The following is a 21871-nucleotide window of genomic DNA, read 5'->3' on the forward strand; positions in this document are numbered from 1 at the left end:
CCCGGAAGGGCAGCGCGGGCGCTTCCGGGTCAGCCGGCCGGGGCCGAGCCGGCCCGAGAGGTAGGGAGGGAGGGCGGAGGCAACCATCGGCCCCCGGGAGCGTTTGTGGGCCCCGCCAGGAGTGGGGAGGGGGCTGCAGCGGGGTCTCGGGGGGGGGGGAATGGAGGGAGGCGTTGGGGGTCCCCAGAGGGGTCTGGGGCAGGAAGGGGGGTGGGGAGTGGGGGGGGTGGAGGGAGGTGTTGGGGATCCCCAGGGGGCAGGAAGGGGGGGGAGGTTAAGAGTGGGGGGTGTGCAGCAGGGTCCCTGGGGGGTGGAGGGAGGTGTTGGGGATCCCCAGTGGGTCTGGGGGAGGAAGGAGGGCCGGGATTGAGGGGGTGTGCAGCAGGGTCCCTGGGGGGTGGAGGGAGGTGTTGGGGGTCCCCAGTGGGTCTGGGGGAGGAAGGAGGGCCGGGATGGGGGGGGGTGTGCAGCAGGGTCCCTGGGGGGTGGAGGGAGGTGTTGGGGGTCCCCAGTGGGTCTGGGGGAGGAAGGAGGGCCGGGATTGAGGGGGTGTGCAGCAGGGTCCCTGGGGGGTGGAGGGAGGCGTTGGGGGTCCCCAGTGGGTCTGGGGCAGGAAGGAGGGCCGGCACTGTTGGGGGGGGAGGTGTTGGGGATCCCCAGGGTGTCAGGGGCTAGGAAGGCGGTTGGGGGGACAAGCGTGGCGGCCCCTGTGGGGTATGGGTGGGAGGAGGAAGGAGGCTCCTGGGCCCACGGAGGGCAGCATTCGGCCACAGGGCTGGGTGGGCCCCCGGGGCGGCCCTCAGCAGCACAGGGTGGTCAGACAGCCCAAGGAGGTGGGTGAGGCTGTGGTCCCTGGTGAACACAGGGGGACGCTGGAGTCTGTGGAGGGGTCACGAGACAGGGTGCCCCCGGTGTGGGGAGTGGTGCTGTGCTTTGCCGTGGGCTCTGTGCTGTGCATCGAGGGGAAGGAGACCCCCAACCCTACCTGGCAGCGTCCCTGGGGACCGCTGCAGTGCCTGTGACTAGCTGCAGTAGGACATGCTGCCCACAGTCCCCCTCAGTTGCACCAGGCTGCTGTGTGCACGTTCAGGCCCTGAGTGGAGTCCACTCCTCTGTTAAAATCCTGCCTAGTCCTGGTTGATCGCCAGCGCAGAGAGCTGCTACAAAAAGGAGGTTTGCTTCTTTCCAAGTCTAGAGCTGTTGCCACTCTCGGAGCCCTCATTTGAGCTGTTGCTCATTCATGGCTCCGTTAGTCCTTGTCCTAGCTCTGGCGACCCCAATGCAAAGATCTGGGTAGTAAGCCCTGCCGGACCGCCCGGAGCTGCTCGCCTGTGCCCGCACAGCTTCCTTTTTGCAGGAGCGTAGTGCAGTCAGTATGCAGCTGGGGCAGACGTTAGTGTTGTGCCGTTCTGTTGTCGCTTGCAATGATGGCTTTAAACGTAGGGGCCTGTTACGTCAATGCCGCTGAAGATCCCGCTGTGGGAAGGAGAGGAGGGTCCCTGTTTTCTGGAAAAGGTCCATAATCGTCTCCTCTGCCCCGGGCTCCACTGAGCATTCATCCATCTGGGCAGCCTCGTGCAGAGGGGGAATGGGTCAGGAGCAGGCTGATGTGGAAACACATTGGATTTCTGACTTCAACTTCCCTTGACCTTTCGCTCCCAGCCCTGCAAACTCCGGAGTGGAAAAGTGGCAGGGCGCACCGTGCTCTCCTCTGTGAAGGTCCCCCCAAAGTTTAGTCCTTTGCTCACCTGTATCCAAGGAAATCCCATCAGGGAGACAGAACTGGAGTTCCAGGGCTGGACAGCAGTGCTGCTAGGCTCAGTATTTTTTCAGAGGCCCTGCGCTTCTTGCTTAGAAAAGCTGTGAGGGAAAATAGGATCCCTTTTGTTTTTTAAGCTGAATTTGTTTAACAACGTTCTGGAAGAACGTATTTTACTTCAAGGGTGTACAAATAATGAGAACGGGTAGGTAGTTAACTGCAGTTTGAGAGGGAATCCCCTCTTGTCATATGGAAAAAACAACTGAAGTAGCATGTACCAAGTCCCTTGTGGCACGCTAAATCATCCTCATAACTGAGCGGCATTATTTTCTTCTCCAGCAAGACAACATGAGTTCAGCAGGGAAGAGGAGAGGAAAGCCCAACAGAGGAGGAGGAAGAGGAAAAGGAAGAGGAGGAGGAGGAGGGAGAGGAGGAGGCAGCAGCAGCCGCCATTCAAACAAGTCTCAACTTGGTGGAAATAGGAAATGTTCAACAAAACTTTGGGACGATGGAGATGATTTTTGCCTCTTCGAGGAACCAAGGCTGGAATCCAGGTTCTTCCATTAATTTGAGGGTATTTGCTGCAAAGGTGTTTGGGATATTTTGGAGCTGCTTTTTGGACGTTTTCGAATGTGCAGAAGTGCAAAGGGATGCTTAAATATTCAAGCTAAAGCTGTTGCAGTGTAAAGCTACTTTAACATGTCTGTTCTAATTCGCGTTGTTAACCATTTTGTAGCTATGAATGGTTTTTTGGTTTTGTTTTTTGTTTTGTTTTCGTTTTTAAGATTTGAACCTCTCTGTTAATTTTCTTCCTTGCCTGAAAAGTAATTTCAGAGCATCCTTGATCAGAACACACTAGTAAACACAGGATAATCATTTTGGGGTGTTACAGAGGTGAAGTTGGACTGTGGAAAATAAACAATTTAGAATAAATTTGTTGAATGTCCTGTAGCCAGTCAGGCCCAGAAATACTTGCTTGTACTGTAGTCTGAGCTCACCTTTATCTAGCAAAGCATTTATTAGCTCAGTATGGACTTGGCATAGGATAAAATGAGTGTATGCATGTGCACAGACACCCTGATCATGTAAAGATGAACCTAACTAAATGCTCTTTAGATGACAGAAGCGTCTTATTTTAGTTTTCTTGTTTAGAAATACAGGGCTGCGTCCTAAAGTTCAGCTTCGCTTATCTGTTCAGTCCACGTTATTTCAGCCAGGCAAATAACAGTCATTGTTTTGTTTTATTTTTATTTTAATTTGTAGATCGAGTGCCCCTGCCAGAAGAGGAGGGCAAACGAGACAGAGAGCTGAAGCCAGAATGCCTCTGCAGACCATACACATGACGTCAGAGAACCAGAGAAGAGTGAAAGAACTTCTTCGAGAGCTTCAAGGGCAGGAGCTGGCGCCTGAATCAGAGTTAGTTTAAATAGAGGCACTACTTCTAGCTGTTCTGGATGAGCGTGCTGTTAGAAATTAAAGCAGTATTCTTTTTTCCCTTAACTTTTAATTTGGTCTTAAATCCTCTGTTCTTGAGTCTGCTTTTGTTTCCTGTGCAGTATGAACTCAGGGAAAGGAGCAGTAGAGTTCCTCATGTACGTGAATAGCAGAGTTTTGTGTCTAATCAGCAGTATAATTCTGTTTTCTTTTAAAATTTAATAACTTTTTTTTTTTTAATCAGAGTAGCTGGTTCTGGTGAAGATGATGATGAACCTGATTATCTTGATGATGAGCAGTTCTGGTCAACAGATCAAGAGGTTTCTGACATAACTCCAAGGTCTTCTGCTGAACCAACTGAACACAAAATTGTGGAAAGTGAGGTGTCTCCGTTTGCTGTGCATAAACTCTCCAGGTGATGCTTTTCACAGTGCATAGTTTGTATCCTGAAGAGGTAAATTGCTCTAGGTTCAGTACTGTGAGCCGTTGGTGCCTGGAATTCCTCCTGACTCCAGGGAAGTTGTGTGTGCAGAACTGCTAGGATTGTGTCTCCCATTAATTTAATCCTCAACTAGTTGAGGATTAAAATAAAGGTTTTATGAAAAGAAATCATTCTAGCCTTTTTTTCAGTGAAGCTTTCAGTTCTTTTGCCAAGAAAATAGAATACATATTGTGAAAGCTAAGGCAGCATTGCTCAGTGATGAATGCTTTTTGCAGGTAGATATCATTTCAAAACCTTGCAAGCTTTCTTCATCCTTTTTGCTCAGATACAAGCATTTATTAACTCTTTTTGGGGGGTTTGGTTGATTGTTTGGTTTTTGTTAGCGCTTCCTGTGTGAGAGCACTCAGCTTTTTCTGAAGAGTTGAATTTGTGGGTGCAACTGGGGAATCTAATCCTGTAGCTCTTACGTGTTACTTTTGGCGGTGTGAGACGGTTGCCTCCTTGACGGTCGTAACCTACTTTGTCACCTTCTAAACAACAGCCTGGCACTTCGAGACACCAAAACCTGCTGCCTGCCATGGTCATTTAAAATAGCGTAAGCACTGGGGTTCTTTAAATAGATAGTGTCTCGTGCCATGCGTGTGTCCTTACTGTAAGCCTAATCGAGCAGATCTGTGATTATTTTGCTTCCTGCAAGTCTCTGTCTCTCACCAGTGGTCATGTTTTGTCTGTTTTGTTGCAGGTATGGTTTCGACAGGGAGCATTGTAGGACAGTGCTGAGATCCTGCAACGGTAATATTGGGGCATCACTGGAGTATTTGCTGTTGCAGTGCTTTGCAGAAAGATACGGAGAGAAGATGCAGGTTTCTGCAGCGGCTGCTCAGGCCAGTCGAGGAGAATGTTTAGAGCAGAGACAAGAAGAAGCTTTTGTCCTCCGGTCAATCTACGGAGAAAAATTTGTGGAAAGAATTCAAAACAGAGTTTGGACTTTTGGTTTGGAGCTGGAGTACCTAACAAACAGGCTCAGCAAATCTAAACAAAAGGGTAGTGGTACTAGAGAAACAACAAAGCAGACTTCACAAGAAATATGTAAATTTTATCTTCAAGGAGGCTGCAGGTTTGGTTCAAAATGCAGATTCAGACATGAAGTTCCTCCAGATCACCCTCTAAGACCAGCCAAGAGCTGTGTAGATGATGCCCATCTCAGACCTAACAGTGATGACTCTCCCATGTATGAACTTGAAATAAGATTTCCTGAAGAAAACAAGTATCCGCTCCAGGCACCTCTCGTGGCATTTTATTCCACCAATGAGAATCTACCTCTTGCTTGTCGTTTACACATTGCTGAGTTCCTCTTTGGAAAAGCCTTGGTAGCTGCGGAGTCTAGCGAACCAGTGGTGTATGCGTTAGTGACTTCCTTAGAAGATGAATCTGAAATAAGCGAGTTGCTTAAAAATACTCACCACAAGTATAGCGTTCCTCCTCTGTCCCTGCTGGCAACGCCTTCAGTGAGGCCGCGTGCAGATGGTTCGTCCGGTTCAAATCAAATGTCGGAAGGTACACCAAATTTCCCTCCTCGCTTCTGGGCTGAGAGCAGTCGAGAGAAGGTGGAGAGCACAATTCAGGCATCTGTTCCCAATCTATTTCTGGAGGTTATGGTCATGCAGTGAGCCAGATCCATAATCTGCCTGTGCCTCCGGAAGTCCCTTCCTTAACAGAGGTGCAGCAGAAAGGTTTTCGGTTTGCAAGAACTGAGTGAAAGGAGTGCACAGTTAATGAGTTTTGGTTTGTGGAGTGAATGAGGCCCGTTTCCACACAGTTGCTAAAAATTGAGAGAGTGGGTGTGAGTTCACCAAAATACTACAGACCTGCACTTGGAAGGGATTGGGGAAGGTTGTCTGCAAGCTTTGGCACTTCTGCTACTCACCAATTCGGAAACATCTAGAAATTTAAAAAAAAAAAAAAAAAAGAAAAAAGAAATTACTAGCCCTTACCCTAAATTAATTTTGTAAAGTTAGAGTAAACGTTTCAAGCACGTCTGGAATGTTTCCTACGGTATCATCTCTTTTTTGCATGCGCACGCAGCTAGGTTGACCTCACAGGGGAAGAGGTGGCACCCCCAGTCATTTATGGCAGAGTGACAGCAACTGAACGGCATAGATGACTTCCTAGCTCCCACTTCCGGTGCTGCCTCATCTAAGGCAAACTTTGTTAAAGAGAGCTTGCAAGAATAATTGCATCACATTTTAGAGCACCTAAATGATGACAACCTAATTTTTTTGATTGTCGTAAAACCACTGGTTTTTTTTTTTTTTTTCAAACATCTCCACAGAAGGATAGCTTTGTTCCAGAAATTGAAATTGAATAGAGGTTTCAGATAATCTTCTTTATGTTATAAAATACCTTCTTTTTTTGATAAATACAGCCTCAAAACTTTTGAGGGCTGGCTTGTTGTGTGAGCAAATTCCCCTTAAACTGATAAGAAGTAGGCCACCGAAGTACCTGGTCCAGTAAGTATTTTGCAGCGGCCTAAAAATGTTACGGCGTAGTTGTAATTCATTTAAGCTGGCACTGCCATCTCAGTCTTGTGCTACGTACAAGTGGTCATGTGGTGAATTGGACAGGGAAGTTGAAGCAGATGAAAAGCGTTCAAGAAGGGGAAGGGGTTTTCTGTTTGTTGGGCATGGGAGGGTGGTTTTTATTTTTTCCAGCCAAACCAGTTACTTAGTCTGGTTCTCCGTGTGGCCACCCAAACCAGGGTGCTGCAGAGCACAGAGCTGGTGCAGGGGTAGTAACAAGTGGGTTGGAGTTGGAGAAGTGGTGGCTTGTTTGACAGGGTCGGGGGAGGTTTGCTGGTAGTGTTGAGCTAAATGCATGTCAAAAACAGTCCTGCACATCCCTACCTCTAATCTAGCAAGATTCTCTACTGAGAACGCTCCTGCACCACGTGGCTCTTGATTTTTCTATAGTGCTGAGGGAGGTCCTGTTCCTTGATGATACGAATAACTAACTGCGTTTTCTGTCTCAAGTCTCTGTAGTGTCAGAGCCTCAGGAGGAGGAGGAAGTGGCGGAGGAGGAGGAGGAGGAGGATGAGCCTGACCAAGTCGTTGTGGAGAATGAGAGTTACGTAAACCTCAAGAAAAAGCTTTCCAAAAAGTATGATATGCAGGCAAAGTCTCTGTATAATGAAAATGTTAAAATCTGCAAGCAGTTTCGTCTGAAAAAGGTACAGTGTACAGAAAAGAGTATCTATTTTCACACTTACTTGCTTTAGAAAAAAGTATGTTTAAACAAGAGACTATCAAAACAGTTCTGTTCCACTTCAGTGGTGTTCTTACTACCAAGCTGCTTGTCTTCCAGTAGTTCAGCAAACAATGTTTCCAGCATCTGCCAACTGTTACACACTTCCTCCCGGTAAAGAAAGAAATATGCAGTGTAAAAGATACTGTTTTGGAAGAGTTATAGGCTAGTTTGACTTTTTTTTTTTTAAATTAATCTATTGCAAACAAAATGCATTTGTTCTAGATGCAGAAGCCATTCATGGGAAAGGTGACTCCACTGTTTCGAGCAACCTGCAGGGAGTCTTGGTCTCTGTCAAAGCTGAGTTTTATCACTATCAGAGAGTTAGAAGAGCACAATTAACTGCAGTTTTTATCTGGGAACCTTACATCTGAGTCTCAGATTAGATGTTTTGGTAAAAGATTGCTCGGACTACTTCTTGCTAAGATATTGCAGATACCTCTAAGAATAACAGCAGCTGTAGTTCTGCAGCAGGATGCATTAAGGAGGCATTAGGCATCCGAAGGAGAGCTTGCAAATCTTGGATGAGTTCAGACTGCAAATAAATGCAAGATTTTACCAGAATAATTGAATACAGGATCAACTCACTAGGGGAATGTGGCAAATCATTGAAATTCAGTTGAAGTTCAGCTGGCGTTTTAGAAAATATCCTTTTACTCTATTTTATAGGCAAGCTTGATGCCAGAAGAACATTCTGTAGTTTATTTTATGCAGGAGGTCAGACTAAGGCCAAAAGGACCATTTACATCATCTAAAAATCGATGAACTTAGGGGCAGGACTAACCGTAGATACCAACTTTTCTTAATTATTTTTGTGTGTCAGTCTTCTAGGCACTTCCAGTCCATGTTGCAAGAAAGACAGAAGCTCCCTGCGTGGCAAGAAAGAGAAACCATCCTTGATTTGCTGAATAGCCACCAAGTTCTTGTTGTGAGTGGCATGACAGGGTAAGAGCGTGACTTGCCACGTAGAGTTTATATATCAAACTGCGCACAGAAGAATGTACAACGTAACCATGTCCTGGAAAGATAAGGGTCATGGTCTGTTCATAACCGGTGGCAGGAATCCTGGATGATGTTTGTGTGCAGTGTGGCATTAATGAAACAAAGCACTTTTCAAGTGGAGTCAGATCATCTTAATTTACGTGGATAGAAGGTTTGGGTTTTCTTGTTTTTATTGATTCCTGTTTTTGTCATGCAGATGTGGGAAAACCACTCAGATTCCTCAGTTTATTTTGGATGCTTCGTTGCAAGGCTCTCCAAACAGAGTTGCAAACATCATCTGTACTCAGCCTCGCAGGATCTCTGCCATTTCTGTGGCTGAACGCGTAGCCAAAGAAAGAACCGAAAGGATCGGGGTCACTGTCGGATATCAGATCCGACTAGAAAGTGTAAAGGTGTGTATGGTTTATTTGTTAGTTTTCATTTAGTTCTGTTAAAATGTGTTTAGTGTTTGTCCGGCACGCAGAGTCTCCGTCCTTTATCCATCGTGTAGTAAGATCAGCAAGTCCCTATTGCTCCTCTCTTTTTATCTCATCCCAACTTGCATAGCCCACTTTACAGCGTGAGAGTGCTTTGCTGTGTTGTCGTTTCACTCTCTGCTGAGACAGTGGATGAAGGGTCTGAGAGTATTAGTAATGCTTCTGTCTCCTGGAAGGTTGGGCGAGGTATTTCCATTTGTCTCCAAGCGGAGCCTGAACTGTACAGCTTCAGTCAACCAGAAGGGGGGGTTGAATTTAAACTACTGTCCTGGAAGTGAAGTTCTGTCTGTGTTCCGGCTGATTGCTTTTTCCAAGGAATGTGTTAAAGAGATTCACTGAATCATTCCAGGGAGAGAGAGCTGAGTTCACACACAGCCACTTCCATGGAAAAGAACTTAGTTAAGATTTTGTGTTTTCCCCTTACAGTGATGCTCCTTGGTAAGGAGCAGATGCTCTGAGTTTTAATCAGCACTAATATGGAAATGAAAAATCTTCAGCGCAGTTTCCAGCAAGAATTGTTTGTTCCCTTTCTTTCAAAACCTGGCACTCAGCTGGAACCGAATGTTTTACAGCAACACATGCTCCCTCTGCGCTATTTTAAATTGCGCAAAGTCCAACTAAATGCTTTGTGCCTTTGTCTTGTTAAATTTATTTATCAGTACATATCATGTGATGATATGATTGCATTAGTAACTGTATTATTAACACTTCATACATTCAAGTCATCAGCTACCAGACTCTTGTACTGCACTACTGGCGTGCTGCTGAGAAGGCTGGAAGGAGATCTGACTTTGCAGGGAGTCACACATGTTATTGTGGATGAAGTTCATGAAAGAACAGAAGAAAGGTAAATAATCCTTTATCCCATAAGCAAAATGAGTACACTCAATCAGGAGCACCGAGGTGACTAAGATGCAAATAACTGAAGTCAGACTTGATGATCCTGTGGCAGTAATCTGTGCGTGGGACGATGGAAGGAGTCAGGTTTTAGCTTCTTGTCTTTGGCCGACATGGAGTTGCGTTGCAGCAGTTTGCAAAGAAAGCGCATCTCTATCAGATATTCTATGCTCATCTCATTGCAGTTGCTTTGAAAAGAGATTTAAGGTGGGGCATACGGGTTAAGAAGTAACTTTTTAACCACAATCATTTGGTCCTGATGACCTTATTCCTCCCCTGTTTCAGCTTTCGCCCAATATCCTAATTCTTCACATACCCTTTTGGGAACTGTTTATCCTGACACAGATTTCAGTAAAGCACCTGCCAAAGACAAGTGCTCGCTTTATTTTCCAGGCTAGATTTTACTGGTGCTATGCATTCCTCATCCTGTCCTGCTCCAGCCTCCTGCAGTTATGCCCCACTTATCTGCTAATGCCAGGCAAATGACAATGTCTGTCGCTTTCTCTGTAAAATGAGTGACGCAAGCCCTTTTCTTGGGTGTTTTCCTTGTGGAACACTGAAATTTAGCGGATTTTGAGGAGGCTTTGACTGTGACCTGTTAATCTACAGCTCGGATTATATTTTTGACCTGATAAAAGGACTTGCATCTCTTGAGGATTCTTCTTCCTCCTGGTCTAAAATCGCTTTAAGCCAATCTTCTAGACATGGCACAAAAGCTAGTAATACGTAGGGGAGAATACAGTGAACTAGGAACAGTGGATAAGTTTGAGTAACTCCTTCCAGTGGGGAAGGAGCAAAAAGCAAATTCACCTGTTACTTTGAGTTAATTTGTTATCTAATGCTCTTGTGTTGTCATTAATGTTAGTGTAACTATTTTAGAGGGCAGCTGAAGCTTTTTGTTGTTTAAATAAAATTGCCAAGTAATCCTGACACGCTAGTAAGGGACAGCTAAAAAGTAAGTAGATTGGCATCCGTTAATTGACTGCATTATTAGCTGCCAGCCATTCTGCGAAGCTCATGCTATTGATGTGATAGTACAGCTGTGCTATTGGGAAAACCATGAAAGTGGACAGAACGGGGAGAAAGAAGAGAAATCTGAAAGTTAACACTGAAGGAATTTTAATGTCTTTTGCTTGTTTTCTTCAGTGACTTCTTGCTGCTGGTTTTGAAGGACATAATGTTTCAGAGACCAGACCTGCGCATTATACTAATGAGCGCCACCTTGAATGCAGAGCTTTTTTCTCAGTACTTTCACTCCTGTCCAATTATTAACATACCAGGTGAAAAAAAAAAAAAAAAAGTCGTTTTTATTATCTGTTACATGCACTGTTTTAGAGGTTTGGTTTCAGTTTTACTGCTTGTGAAGTGTTTCTTTATTCCTTTGCAAGTTACGGTCTTAAACGGGGAGCAGATCTCGCTGACTCAAGCTACAAACAAGGGCTAATTTGCGAAAGGGCAAGATGAGGTTTTATGCAAGAGCTATGAGTCCAAGGACTTATAAAGAAAGACTAATGACCTTCCTTGGAAAGGAGATGTGGAAATAGAGCCTTTTGGTGTTCTCTCAATTCCAGTAGAATTTTCTTTCCCGAAAGCCAAAATGACAAGAATTATATGGCACAGTTCTCTGAGCTAGTTTCACCACAACCGAAAACTCTGCTCTATCCTTGTGAACAAGCAGCAGTGAGAGGATCTAGTTGAATGCGTACACATTTAGCCAAACGTGCCTTTTGAATTGCTCCGTTACTACGTGGAGCATCATAGAAGCGCTTAGTCTGATGCATGTGTTGCCAAAAGTGTATCGGCCCTTCTCTGACAGAGAGTGAGTGCACGTTACCACACCATGCTAGGAAAACATCCACTGCTTTTCTAGACAGAAGCTGCATGGAAGACTGTAGTATAGATCTCAGAGCTGCACGTTCCCTTTTAGGTCACAGAGGTGGGGTAGGGATTAAAGTTGTGGAACCAAGGTATGGAATAATAGCACCTCTTGTTTTTTTACCTCTTTCCTGCGTGTTGTGTGGCATGTCGATTTATTACTCTCGCGCTCCCCTTTAGGCCGAACGTTTCCTGTGGATCAGTTTTTTCTGGAAGATGTGATTGCAATGACAAGGTATGACAGTGCCAGGCATGCTTAGATGTGTTTGAAGTTGCACTACTGACCTTGAGACTGCGCTACGTGTGAATTCACTGTGTGTGAATTTAAAAGCGAAATCCTCCCAAATCCCCACCATCACCTGCAGCCTTAGAGTTCTGTTAAAGCGCTGAATCTAAAGCATGCTTCTCATACTGCAGCGGGGTCTAGGGCCCCAGCCCCAAACAAGCCTTTCTGCATTAGATACTGCATAGTTACTCGAGAAGAGGTGACCTTTGCCACGAAGAGTTTGTCGCTGCTTATGTGTTGACAAACTTCTCTCCTCGTCGCTTGTCTCAGTGGTGGTTAGACGTTGGGAAGCAAAAGAGACGTGAAGGTAGATTTCAGCATGGAAGGTGAAAAATGCAGGATACCAGACAAATGCTTTTATGTAAACCCTACGTCCCAGCAGAAGGTGAGACGAAGATCCCTGTGATCGGTTGTAGTTACTGGAGAGTCAGAGCAACTCAGATATTCCAGATAGTGAATTGATTAGCCACTGTAAATCGCTTGTAGACAGTTGCTCTCAGCTGTCCATTGAACTGTTAGGATCAAGTTGGCAGTCCTAGTCTTTCTCACCACAGCCTTCAAAAGACTAACATCTCAGGAAGGCAGGACATCTCTCCCTCCACCATCCAGCCTTGGCGCTAAATTTCAGGACCAGCGACCACCTTCTAGCGCGAGAGAGTGTTGCACTGTGGGTGACAAGATTTCCTTGAGCATTGGTCCGTTCTGGAACTACCTTATCTCAAAGTCAGAGCCCCCACAGGGGGCGAAGAACCTGTTTTGTCATGGCTTTCCCCCAATAAAACTGAAATCATTTCAGAAGTACTGCTTTGACCGTCCTTGGGGTGGAGGGCAGAGCAGCAGCATGAAGTGAAACAAGAGCAAAGTCTTTTTACTGTCTGTGGTTTTGCAAACCCCTTGTTGTAAGTCTGAGAGGAACTTAGTATAAATACTTTTGGTTCACTGTCTCCATAGCTTATTAGCAGGAGGAGACTCTGAGGCTTCTTTCCACACCGCTGAATGCTCTCCTGCCCTTCAGGTATGTTTTAGAGGACAGCAGTCCCTACAGGCGCAAGACAAAGCAAGAAAACAAACTGAATGGAAGACACAAAAGAACTGCCTTTGAAGAAGTGGAGGAGGACCTGAGACGGGCTGGCATGCTGGGAGAGGCTGACGCAGCTGTCAGAGATTCAGACCCAGACCAAAAATTAACTCTAAAACAGCTCCTGGCACGATATAAAGGTGAGCTCTCTCTTAAGCGTAGCAAACTGGCATATTACATCCACCAGCCAGCACGGTGCGCCAGCATATGATATTTAGTGCATGTACATAGATCAGGGTTTTTTGGTTGTCCGCTTAGGCAGGGCACTCACTACTTTCTCGATGAGATCCAGAAACCTCTTGCCAGCTTGAAAAGAACCCATCGTTCTCTTAAACTGGGACAGACACGTTGTCTGAAAGTTGCAGACGGTTTTTAGCATCTGAAGGGGGACAGTTTTCAGCTTTTGTCTCTTTCCATCCTGTTTCAGATGCCTGGTTGACTTCCACTTTCTTCCCTTTATCTGTTCTTGCTGGGGCAGCTTTACATAAAGCACAGCGCCCATCTGCCCGCAGCAGGGAGGTCACTTGGGCATCACAAGCCTTTCAGGAGAAATTTAGTCGTTCTGTGAACAGCTTAATAAGACAGGCAGACCTTTCCATTAGCTGCCCGCTCTGTCAGCATCAAAGTCCTCCCCCTGCTTAGTCCTGAAGAGTTCTTCCCTGCAGATCCTCATGGTAAGCTCCTCAGTGATAACGAGTGAGAGACTTTGCATAAAAGCCTCTGATGCTGGCTAGAAGGTGAGCCTCTCAGGCTCTGAAGGTGACTTGTGAAGGTGGTAATGTCATTGCATGATCAGTCCTGTCTTTTCGTTATAGTCCTTTCGCGGTAGTGCTGAAATCGCCAAAGGAAAATGCGTTTCCTAGAAGGGTAAAGAGATCTGCATGTCTGCTCTCGATATGGTGTAAGATACATTGGAAGGGAGAAGAGAGAGCTTGAGGAGGGAGTCCTGGAGGTATCTGTGAATGGCCATATGAAGGCGTGTATGCCATTCTGCTGGGAGACAAATCCTGGGGTAGGCCCTGTACCAGGTAGGCGTGAGCCCTGGTAAGGCGTGACAAAGGAAGGGAAGAGCTGGAGTGGAGGAAAGAATGGAATGGGAGAAAGAGGCTCACTGAGCTACTTAGGGGGCCGGCCGTTCGGACTAAGCTGTGTTTGCCTGAGCAGCCAGACTGTGGCTGAGTGTATCCAGCGCGTGCTTTTTATGGGAGATGGTTTTACTGTGTGTTTGATTTATTTTGTCGCCAGGAGTTAACAAGACAGTGTTGAAAACAATGTCTGTCATGGACTTGGACAAAGTTAATCTGGAATTAATTGAAGCCTTGCTGGAGTGGATAGTCGCTGGCAGACATTCATACCCCCCAGGTAACTTCGCTGTCTTTGAAAGATAAAACAAAAGTAGATTCATGGAGGGTGTGGGCTTGAGCAGACAGCACCAGGCTAAACTTTTGAATGCTAAGTTTCCGTAGTTACTGACTATTACTGAAAAAATAAGGTGTTATCTGAGTGGCGAAGCCTCTGGTTTGCATGGGATGGGGAAGATGAGAAAATTTTCTGCTTCTCTGGAAAGTCTTTGGGGAAGGATTGTTACAGCCTGTGTGCTTTTTGTACAGAAATTGTAAAATAGAGCTGCAGTTTTGCCTAGGGCCTTCTGCACGTTAATAAAATATCATGCTAACTATCTTCTGTCCTTTCTGCTGAATGAATTTTTTTTTATCCGTGTATCTAGGTGCTGTGTTGATATTTTTGCCTGGTCTAGCAGAAATCAAGATGCTTTATGAGCAGCTCCAGTCCAACGCTCTTTTCAATAACAGGCACAGCAAGAGGTAAGGCAGAAAAGCTCCAAAACTATCAGTCTTTACCCATAAATTAAGAGCAGCTTTCTGCACATTGTCTACCTTTATTCAGGGACAAATTAAGATCACTGAATGTGTGAGACAGCTTGTGATAGGAAGATCTTGACGCCATTCAGAGTAATTCTTGTTCTACTATCTTATTGGATTGCTCTCTGTGTGTTCCCCCCGTCCCGGCCCAAGAAGGTGAAAAGCGTCAAATTTTGTGATCAGTTTAGTTGTTGTTATCAAAGATGCTAACGTTCTCCACTTTGTGCTCTGCATGATCCAGTGGAGTGCTGAAGACGTCACTTCAGCCCTTGTTCTGTTTCAGAAGCCCTGTGGAGACGTGTTCGGTGGTGGTGGTGGTGGTGGTTGTTGTTGTAGCTTTTGCGTTCAGCCTTAAGATTGTTACATGGAGACGTAAATGGATCTCCTTGGCTAAACATTGCTTACACAGACGCCCTCGGCAAGGTTGCCTGGAGTGATTCCTTCTAGTCTGGCATTGCAAGTGGGATCCTCTGGACTCTTCAGGATTGAGACGAGCTAAAACTCTGTCTCTATTGAGACTTGTCTCTTCTGAAAACTTCTGCACCTTCCCCTGGAACATGTCTTACCCGTAACAGGGCAGAGAGGTTTGCTATTTTTATATTCCTTTCATTGGCTATATGCAGTGTCTAGTACTTCTTGGGCAAACGTGTGCAGACAGACTGTTACCAGGAGGGAAAAGGCTGACGATGCTCAGCACGCTCTCTTATTTTCCCTCCAGGTGCGTTGTTTATCCGCTTCATTCTTCGCTGTCCAGTGAAGAACAGCAGTCTGTGTTCCTCAAGCCTCCTGTAGGAGTTACCAAAATCATCATCTCTACAAACATTGCGGAGACGTCTGTCACCATTGATGATGTGGTCTATGTGATTGATTCTGGGAAAATGAAAGAGAAAAGGTACTGGTATTCCTCAGGGCTTTTTAATCTTGGAAACCACTGACTTGAGCTGCAAACTTCCGTTTTCCAATAGAGCTGGGGAAAAGGTGGAGAGGAGCTTGATCTGCAGAAAGCTAGTGTGAAGTGGGGGAAGCCCATCTGGACCAGTTCCCACATCCCATGGCAGGGGTGGGAGTTGCGTCCATTCAGAAGTTGGCAGCATCTGTCTGCTTGAGCTGCAGTGTGTTCGCTCTGCGCTTGTGGACACAAGCCTTTTCTTGCTCTCCTGTAGATACGACCCAAGCAAAGGAATGGAAAGTCTGGAAGACACATTTGTGTCCAGGGCCAATGCCTTGCAAAGGAAAGGGCGAGCAGGCCGTGTAGCCTCCGGAGTCTGCTTTCATCTTTTTAGTAGCCATCATTATAACCATCAGCTTATAAAACAGCAGTTACCAGAAATACAGAGAGTGCCCCTGGAGCAGCTTTGTCTGAGGTGAGTTGTTGTTCCTCTATTGCCTTAAAGAGCCAGCGTGCAGAATGTCCTTTCTCCACTGCAGGGAGTAATCTGCATTGTCATTACCAAGGCTTTCGCTTTCCTCAGGAGTTTTCTGACATCATGAAACCCACAAACTTGCGCTGGAGTTTTAAAGTTCTGTTGGTTGATTGCTTTGATCATGCTATCAACTTGCCACTGTGTCCAGAGCCCCTTCTAACAGCACCCTTCTCCCGTTCTCCCTGTCCTCCTTCCTATTCCTTAATTCTCAGTGGGCGCTAGGCAAAAGGTGTATCTGTCATCACGAGAAGAGGCGGTTGCGTTCCTGTTCTCCAGATCCACTGCAGATGTTTGCCTGGTACACTGTAAACTCTCCCTTGGTGTTTGTGCACAGCGTAGTGCAGTAAAGCCACGCTTTGGATCAAGTACCGCTATCATGTCAGTACTAAATAAAGAGGCCTTCTATCCCTGCCTCGCTCTGTGCACCTCTTCATACAAAAAGGAGGGGAAAGAAAAAAAAACAACACAATTTATTATGGTAAAGACATCAGTAAATACCCGGTGTGCTAAATGGGAATCTGTTTTTACTGACGTTATGAGGTTGGATGAGGTAAAAACTCCCCGCAATTGTTTCCTGTTGCTTCCTGACTTGAATTATGCCTTGCAGGCCCTCTTCTAGAGAGCATGTTTTTAGGAGCGTGTTTCCTGGCTTTTTGATAAAAGCTTGCTGTTTTGACCAGTGTATTAAACCTTTTTTTTTTTTTTTTTTTTTTTTCCCCTCCCTTAAGGATCAAGATTCTGGAGATGTTTTCTGCACAGAGTCTTCACTCTGTCTTATCACGACTAATTGAGCCCCCGAGAACTGAGTCTTTGCGGGCCTCAAAGCTGCGGCTACAAGACTTGGGAGCGTTAACTTCAGATGAAAAGCTCACCCCCTTGGGATATCACTTGGCTTCTCTGCCTGTTGATGTCAGGATTGGCAAGCTAATGCTGTTTGGCACCATCTTCCGCTGCCTGGATCCTGCACTAACTATAGCAGCCAGTCTGGCCTTTAAGTCACCTTTTGTAAGTATTCTGAACCGTAGCTCGGTACTGCGCTTTGAAAGCAGTATGTTTCCATTCAGCAGGGAACGCTGTTGTAGTTTGCAGCAAACTGCTCTTGAGTGTTTTGAGTCTCCTTTTTCGCCTAGACTGTTCATGTGTTAATGTAGCCCTCGGGGGAAGAGTTATAAGCAGATGCCCCAAACCATGCCAGCAGTGACAGCGATGTTACTTATATTATGAGTGAACAGCAGAGATAACGTGGATCTTATTTTTAGTTCTAACTTAGCTAAGAAGCACAGCCAGTACGTTTTGTCCAACTTTGGTGTCAAAATTGCAAATCAGTGTTTTTCCATCTTTTGTCCACTATTTGTTGGCGGTTTGACTATTTGTCGCTATTCCACACGCAGTTAGGAACAATCGTGGGACCGTGATAATTATGAAGGAGACACGTCTGAGCTGTGAATGCAGAGTTTGGTTTTGATCCCAGTTTGTGGGTTCACTTTCACTTCAGCTTTTTGAATCAGCTGCTGTACTTACTGGTGCTCCTACTTCTGTGCGACTTCTATTGCCAATGTAGAGACTTTGTATGAAAAGTTAGACTTCCTTGCCAGTGGAGTTTTGATTGCTATGGTTTATATTGGGATAGTTGTGAAAGAGATGGAAACAGATTGTTCTGGTTATGAAATTGCATTTTTCCCCCATATCCTTGCTGGGCATTTTTCTACAGCCTTGTAACTTTAATTGCTGTAAGTCTCTGGGTGATGATATAGATTTAAGCCCAGCTTCTGGAACGTCCTGAGTTGCTGTCGCTTTCTCTCTCTCAGACCCAAGTGAGTGGATTTTAGACTTGCCCTGCCCTTAGCTGTTGTTATGTGCCTTCTCATTTGAGCTTCATTAACTTGTTAAGTTTTCTTAATGGTATTTTTCACAGATCTTGGACTTCTGCAGATGGAGAAAGGTCTGCCCTAAAGGAGGCATTTTCTGTGAGCTGGTCACTCCCAAACGTACCTTTGGGTCTCTTGCTGTTAGGAGACAGGGCAACGGGCTTAGGCGCTCTGCTGTTGACTAGGCTTTTTTGAATGCCTCCTGCTCTCCGTTATCCGTGGAGAGAATTTGCAGACTGGCCTGTGAGCTGCTGACTGACTACCAGAGGTTGTGTGCCGTGCAGATCTTGGGGTGCATTGCCTGAGCTGGGAGGAAGAAGGGCCTTAATCTCTTACTACCTCTCTCTCTAGGTGTCGCCATGGGATAAAAGGGAAGAAGCAAACAAGAAGAAGTTGGAGTTTGCAGTAGGAAACAGTGACTATCTGGCTCTTCTCCACGCCTATAAGGTGAGTTAAAAACCAGGAGCCTCTGTCAGAGGTTTGTGACAATGCTGAAATTCAAGCTGTTATATTTTATTAAAGCTTTCTGCTTGCCTTTTTTTTTTTTTTTCTCCTCCCCTCTTAATTAGGGATGGCGTTTAAGTACCGAAGAGGGCTCTCAGGCAAGCTACAACTATTGCAGGGAGAACTTTTTATCAGGAAGAGTTCTTCAAGTAAGTTTTTGTGGCCTTGCGCAGGGACGGGTTGAGACGCCAAGGCAGAGTCCTTGTGCCTAAAATGACCAACCTGTTAAGACTCTTTTCCCTCAGTGTGGCACCTTTCACGGTTCTTTGTCTGTTTGTAGGAAATTGCCAGTCTGAAAAGGCAATTCACAGAACTCCTTTCTGATATTGGGTTTGTGAAGGAAGGCTTAAGAGCCAGAGACATTGAGAAGAAGTGTTGCCACGGAGGAGATGGTGTGTCGGATGCCACAGGAGAAGAGGTAATTTCCTACCTTTCAGTGCTCTGAGCAGATGCTGCAGGTTTTGACTTAGCCTGAGTGCGAGCTGTTTTCTCTAGCCTGGTGGGCTTCCAGCCGTGGCCTGGCCTTGTTATCTCACATTAGCACCTCCCGCCTGTTTTGTTCTTCCGCCCTGTACATCGTAATGCAGCTTCAGGGACCTGAGGCTGGGGCTTTTATGCCCTTGGTTCTGTGCAGCAGGATGTGCAGTTTCCACTTTACATATTCACTGTAGCTGTGAACTCCTGACCTGTGCTGAATCTTGGCATTAGTGCAGACCTTGTTTTGGGAACAGAGCTGCATTACGGAGCAGTGAAATGTGTCAGCACTGGCTGAAAATGCTCCGAAAGCGGTACCTTCTGAGCCAGAGATCTCTCAGTGCGACATGACGAGGTGATACAGGTTTGGCAGTTGCAGAGTCTCACTGTGCGGACTTGGGACGGGCTCTGCTTTTTTTCCCTCAGGGGCAAGCCGCTTTGTAGCCAAACGTTAGTGAGCAGTTACGTTAAGCACTAGCTGCAGCAAGATAATTGGTGGCCAATTTGCTCCAGCCTGAAAGTGGGGGGCAGACAGCCTAGGTCTAGCCTGAGGTCTTAGCGCCAGTAACTGGTCCTTCTCTGTAACGTACAGCAGTGCAGCGAAAGCAGGAAACTGTTCAGCAGTTAAATCATTTCAGAAGCAGGGCTTTGCCTTTTGGTTTACCTGTAGAATACCTAATACATGCATTAATTTCACAGGCAAATTCAAATGCAGAGAACATCAAGCTGATCTCAGCTATGCTGTGTGCTGCGCTGTATCCCAATGTTGTCCAGGTAAAAAGAATGCGTTTTTCCTTTTTCCCTTCTTTTGCGTAGCACATCCGCACTGCCGGCTTTGACTCTGTTCTGAAGCTGGCAGATTTTTTTTCCCATTATGAGCTTGAGCCTGGTTTATCTTCTTTGGGTTGACAAAGCTTGCTGCTTGTGGTGTCACGGCTGGGCAGCTGAGCTCCAGTTTGCTTTGTTTGATATCGCTGTCGTTCCTACAGGTTTGCCTTTAGTGCCACACAGATGCCAGTGGCAAATGTTGCTGAGAACCTAGTTCAAATTACAGCTTTTTAGAAGTCTGTGGTTAGAACATGAACAGTCAGGATTAGACAGCAGCTGGAATGTAATGTCCCTCTCCAGTGACCTGACTTGTGACCAGCTGAGAATGTGTATTGTTGATAAAAATAAAAAAATTATTAAAAAAAAAAAAGTAAATTCAGCTCTCTAGTACGGTGGATTTATAACTATATTTACCTTACCGTGTAGGTGAAAACGCCAGAGGGCAAATACCAGAAGACTAGTGCAGGAGCAGTCAAAATGCAACCAAAAGCAGAAGAGCTGAAGTTTGTTACCAAAAACGATGGTTACGTTCACATTCACCCTTCCTCTGTGAACTATCAGGTCAGGATTCTTTTTTTCTGCAAAGCACACTGTTTTTTATAACAGGAATCACCTTTGTTTGAGCAGTGAGGGTCCCTAGTGATGTTAAAAACAAGTAAGTAAATGAAGCAACTCCTTGACTGAACAGTCCTACTGTCAGGATTGTAAATAATGGTGTGTGGGGTGGAGGGGGGGGGGTGTATGTATTTGTCAGAGGTAAGTGTGTCCTCTGAGGCGCACAGTTAAACTCTAGCTTACGGAGCAGAATTAGTAGAGGCAGTAACCTCCCAGGCGGTGTTTTCTTACAGCTGCGTCTGTAATGCTACACACAAAAATTTTGCAGTTAAAATACTCTCCAGCCTTTTCCTCACGCTGACTGAGATTGCACGCACGGGGGTAGCCTTCCTACGTGCAGGTGACCCTGACCCCTACAAGACTTTGGTCTCTCCAGCTGAAATATTATTTACTGGTAAATAATTCATGGCTCTTCATGGCCTTGTTTCTTGACCTCAATGCAGTTAATTTCCTTTTTAGCCTGATAGCTAATTTTTAGATTATAGGTCTTCTCCTTCTACCACAATACATGGTAACGCTTGTCTAAAGAAGTCTGTCTCCATATTCATTACTTTTCCAGGAAATCAAATACTTGCTTAAAAAAAGCCGTCTTACATCATTAACTCTAGGGTTATAAAGGCTGTGAGCTGTTCATCCCTGTTATTCTGAAAGAGCATAACAAACCAGCTGCACATGGCAGATTTCTTTAGCATGAAATGGAGAACTGGGGGCCTTGAGGCAACATTGTTAAATTAGCCCATTTCTCCCACGCCCGCTGCAAAGGGGGAAGGAGCAAGGGGTAACTGGCAGACATGACTTTGCCGGCAGCTCTCACGGGGTGAAGGGAGTCTCTCAGGCAAGTGCGTGTCAGGAGTAGAAATGCACCCTTAGAGGAGGCGGCAGGCGGCCTGTGCAGGCAAGCAGGCCCGTATTTGCCTGAGCGAGTAGATTGGCTTTGTTCCTTAACGGCGGCGGCCCTGCAACGAGGATGTCGCGTACGTGTGCTTTATACCTAACTGCAGCCCTTTGGGCTCTGCCCTTCCAGACGAGGCACTTTGAGAGTCCCTACCTGGTGTATCACGAGAAGATCAAGACGAGTCGCGTGTTCATTCGAGACTGCAGTATGGTGTCAGTGTACCCGCTGGTCCTCCTTGGGGGCGGGCAGGTTCACATGCAGCTGCAGAAGGGAGAATTTGTCATTTCTCTTGATGACGGATGGATCCGATTCGTGGCTGCCTCGCATCAGGTAATGATAAGAAGCGATAATCCTGGGAGGGGTTCTGATCTGGGCTTATGTTTAGAACGCAGGAGACGAGCCTTACGCTCGTGTCTGTATCTCTCTGTGTGCGTTAGGTGGCTGAGCTGGTGAAAGAACTACGCTGTGAACTAGATCAGCTGCTGCAGGATAAAATCAAGAACCCCAGCATGGACTTATGCATGTGCCCCCGTGGATCTCGGATCATTGGCATGATTGTAAAGCTTGTGACCACACAGTAAAGTGAGAACACTTTCCTATAAAGATGCTATTTGCTACTGCCTGAGAACAGACTGAGTTAACGTCAGTGTCTCTGTATAGTCAAAACATGGTGCTGATCTCTGGAAGATCAAGTTGGCAACTGTACTATTCACTTTTTTTTTTTTTTTCTCCAAACCTTTGACTATTTGCAGAGAGCTTACTTGTGGAAAAGAAGGTATCTTACAGTACAAACTGGGAAACAGGAAAATGGAAAATCTCACAGGAGGAATAGAA

At 45.9% G+C, this 21871-nt stretch overlaps 1 protein-coding gene across 3 annotated transcripts; it reads left to right on the top strand.

Annotated features, from left to right (window-relative positions):
- Positions 1–3: 3 nt before the first annotated feature.
- Positions 4–21852, top strand: DHX57 (DExH-box helicase 57). Of its 3 annotated transcripts, none has more exons than XM_068940508.1 (25): positions 4–60; positions 2099–2313; positions 3023–3175; positions 3438–3608; positions 4378–5192; positions 6665–6861; positions 7759–7880; positions 8134–8329; positions 9136–9260; positions 10457–10590; positions 11366–11420; positions 12487–12689; positions 13795–13911; positions 14276–14372; positions 15148–15321; positions 15593–15793; positions 16582–16858; positions 18073–18168; positions 18291–18374; positions 18506–18643; positions 19399–19473; positions 19954–20088; positions 21167–21367; positions 21475–21619; positions 21790–21852. In XM_068940508.1, exons 2-24 carry the CDS (start codon positions 2108–2110, stop codon positions 21616–21618), a joined length of 4116 nt encoding a protein of 1371 aa, XP_068796609.1. In that variant the 5' UTR covers positions 4–60; positions 2099–2107; the 3' UTR covers position 21619; positions 21790–21852. The 3 variants fall into 3 exon arrangements, with proteins under 3 accessions (XP_068796609.1, XP_068796610.1, XP_068796611.1); XM_068940509.1 differs by lacking the exon at positions 4–60 and adding an exon at positions 737–1173; XM_068940510.1 differs by lacking the exon at positions 4–60 and having other exon boundaries at positions 3443–3608; positions 21475–21852.
- The last annotated feature ends 19 nt before the right edge of the window (positions 21853–21871 follow it).

This window comes from Struthio camelus, chromosome 3 (genome assembly GCF_040807025.1).
Source record: "Struthio camelus isolate bStrCam1 chromosome 3, bStrCam1.hap1, whole genome shotgun sequence".
Taxonomy (NCBI): Eukaryota; Metazoa; Chordata; class Aves; order Struthioniformes; family Struthionidae; genus Struthio; species Struthio camelus.

Coding starts and splice junctions, on each gene's coding strand:
- DHX57 (XM_068940508.1), top strand. CDS start 2,108: ATGAGTTCAGCAGGGAAGAGGAGAGGAAAGCCCAACAGAGGAGGAGGA. Junction 12,690..13,794: donor GCTCCTGGCACGATATAAAG/GTGAGCTCTCTC, acceptor TTTTGTCGCCAG/GAGTTAACAAGACAGTGTTG. Junction 18,169..18,290: donor CTCTTCTCCACGCCTATAAG/GTGAGTTAAAAA, acceptor CCTCTTAATTAG/GGATGGCGTTTAAGTACCGA.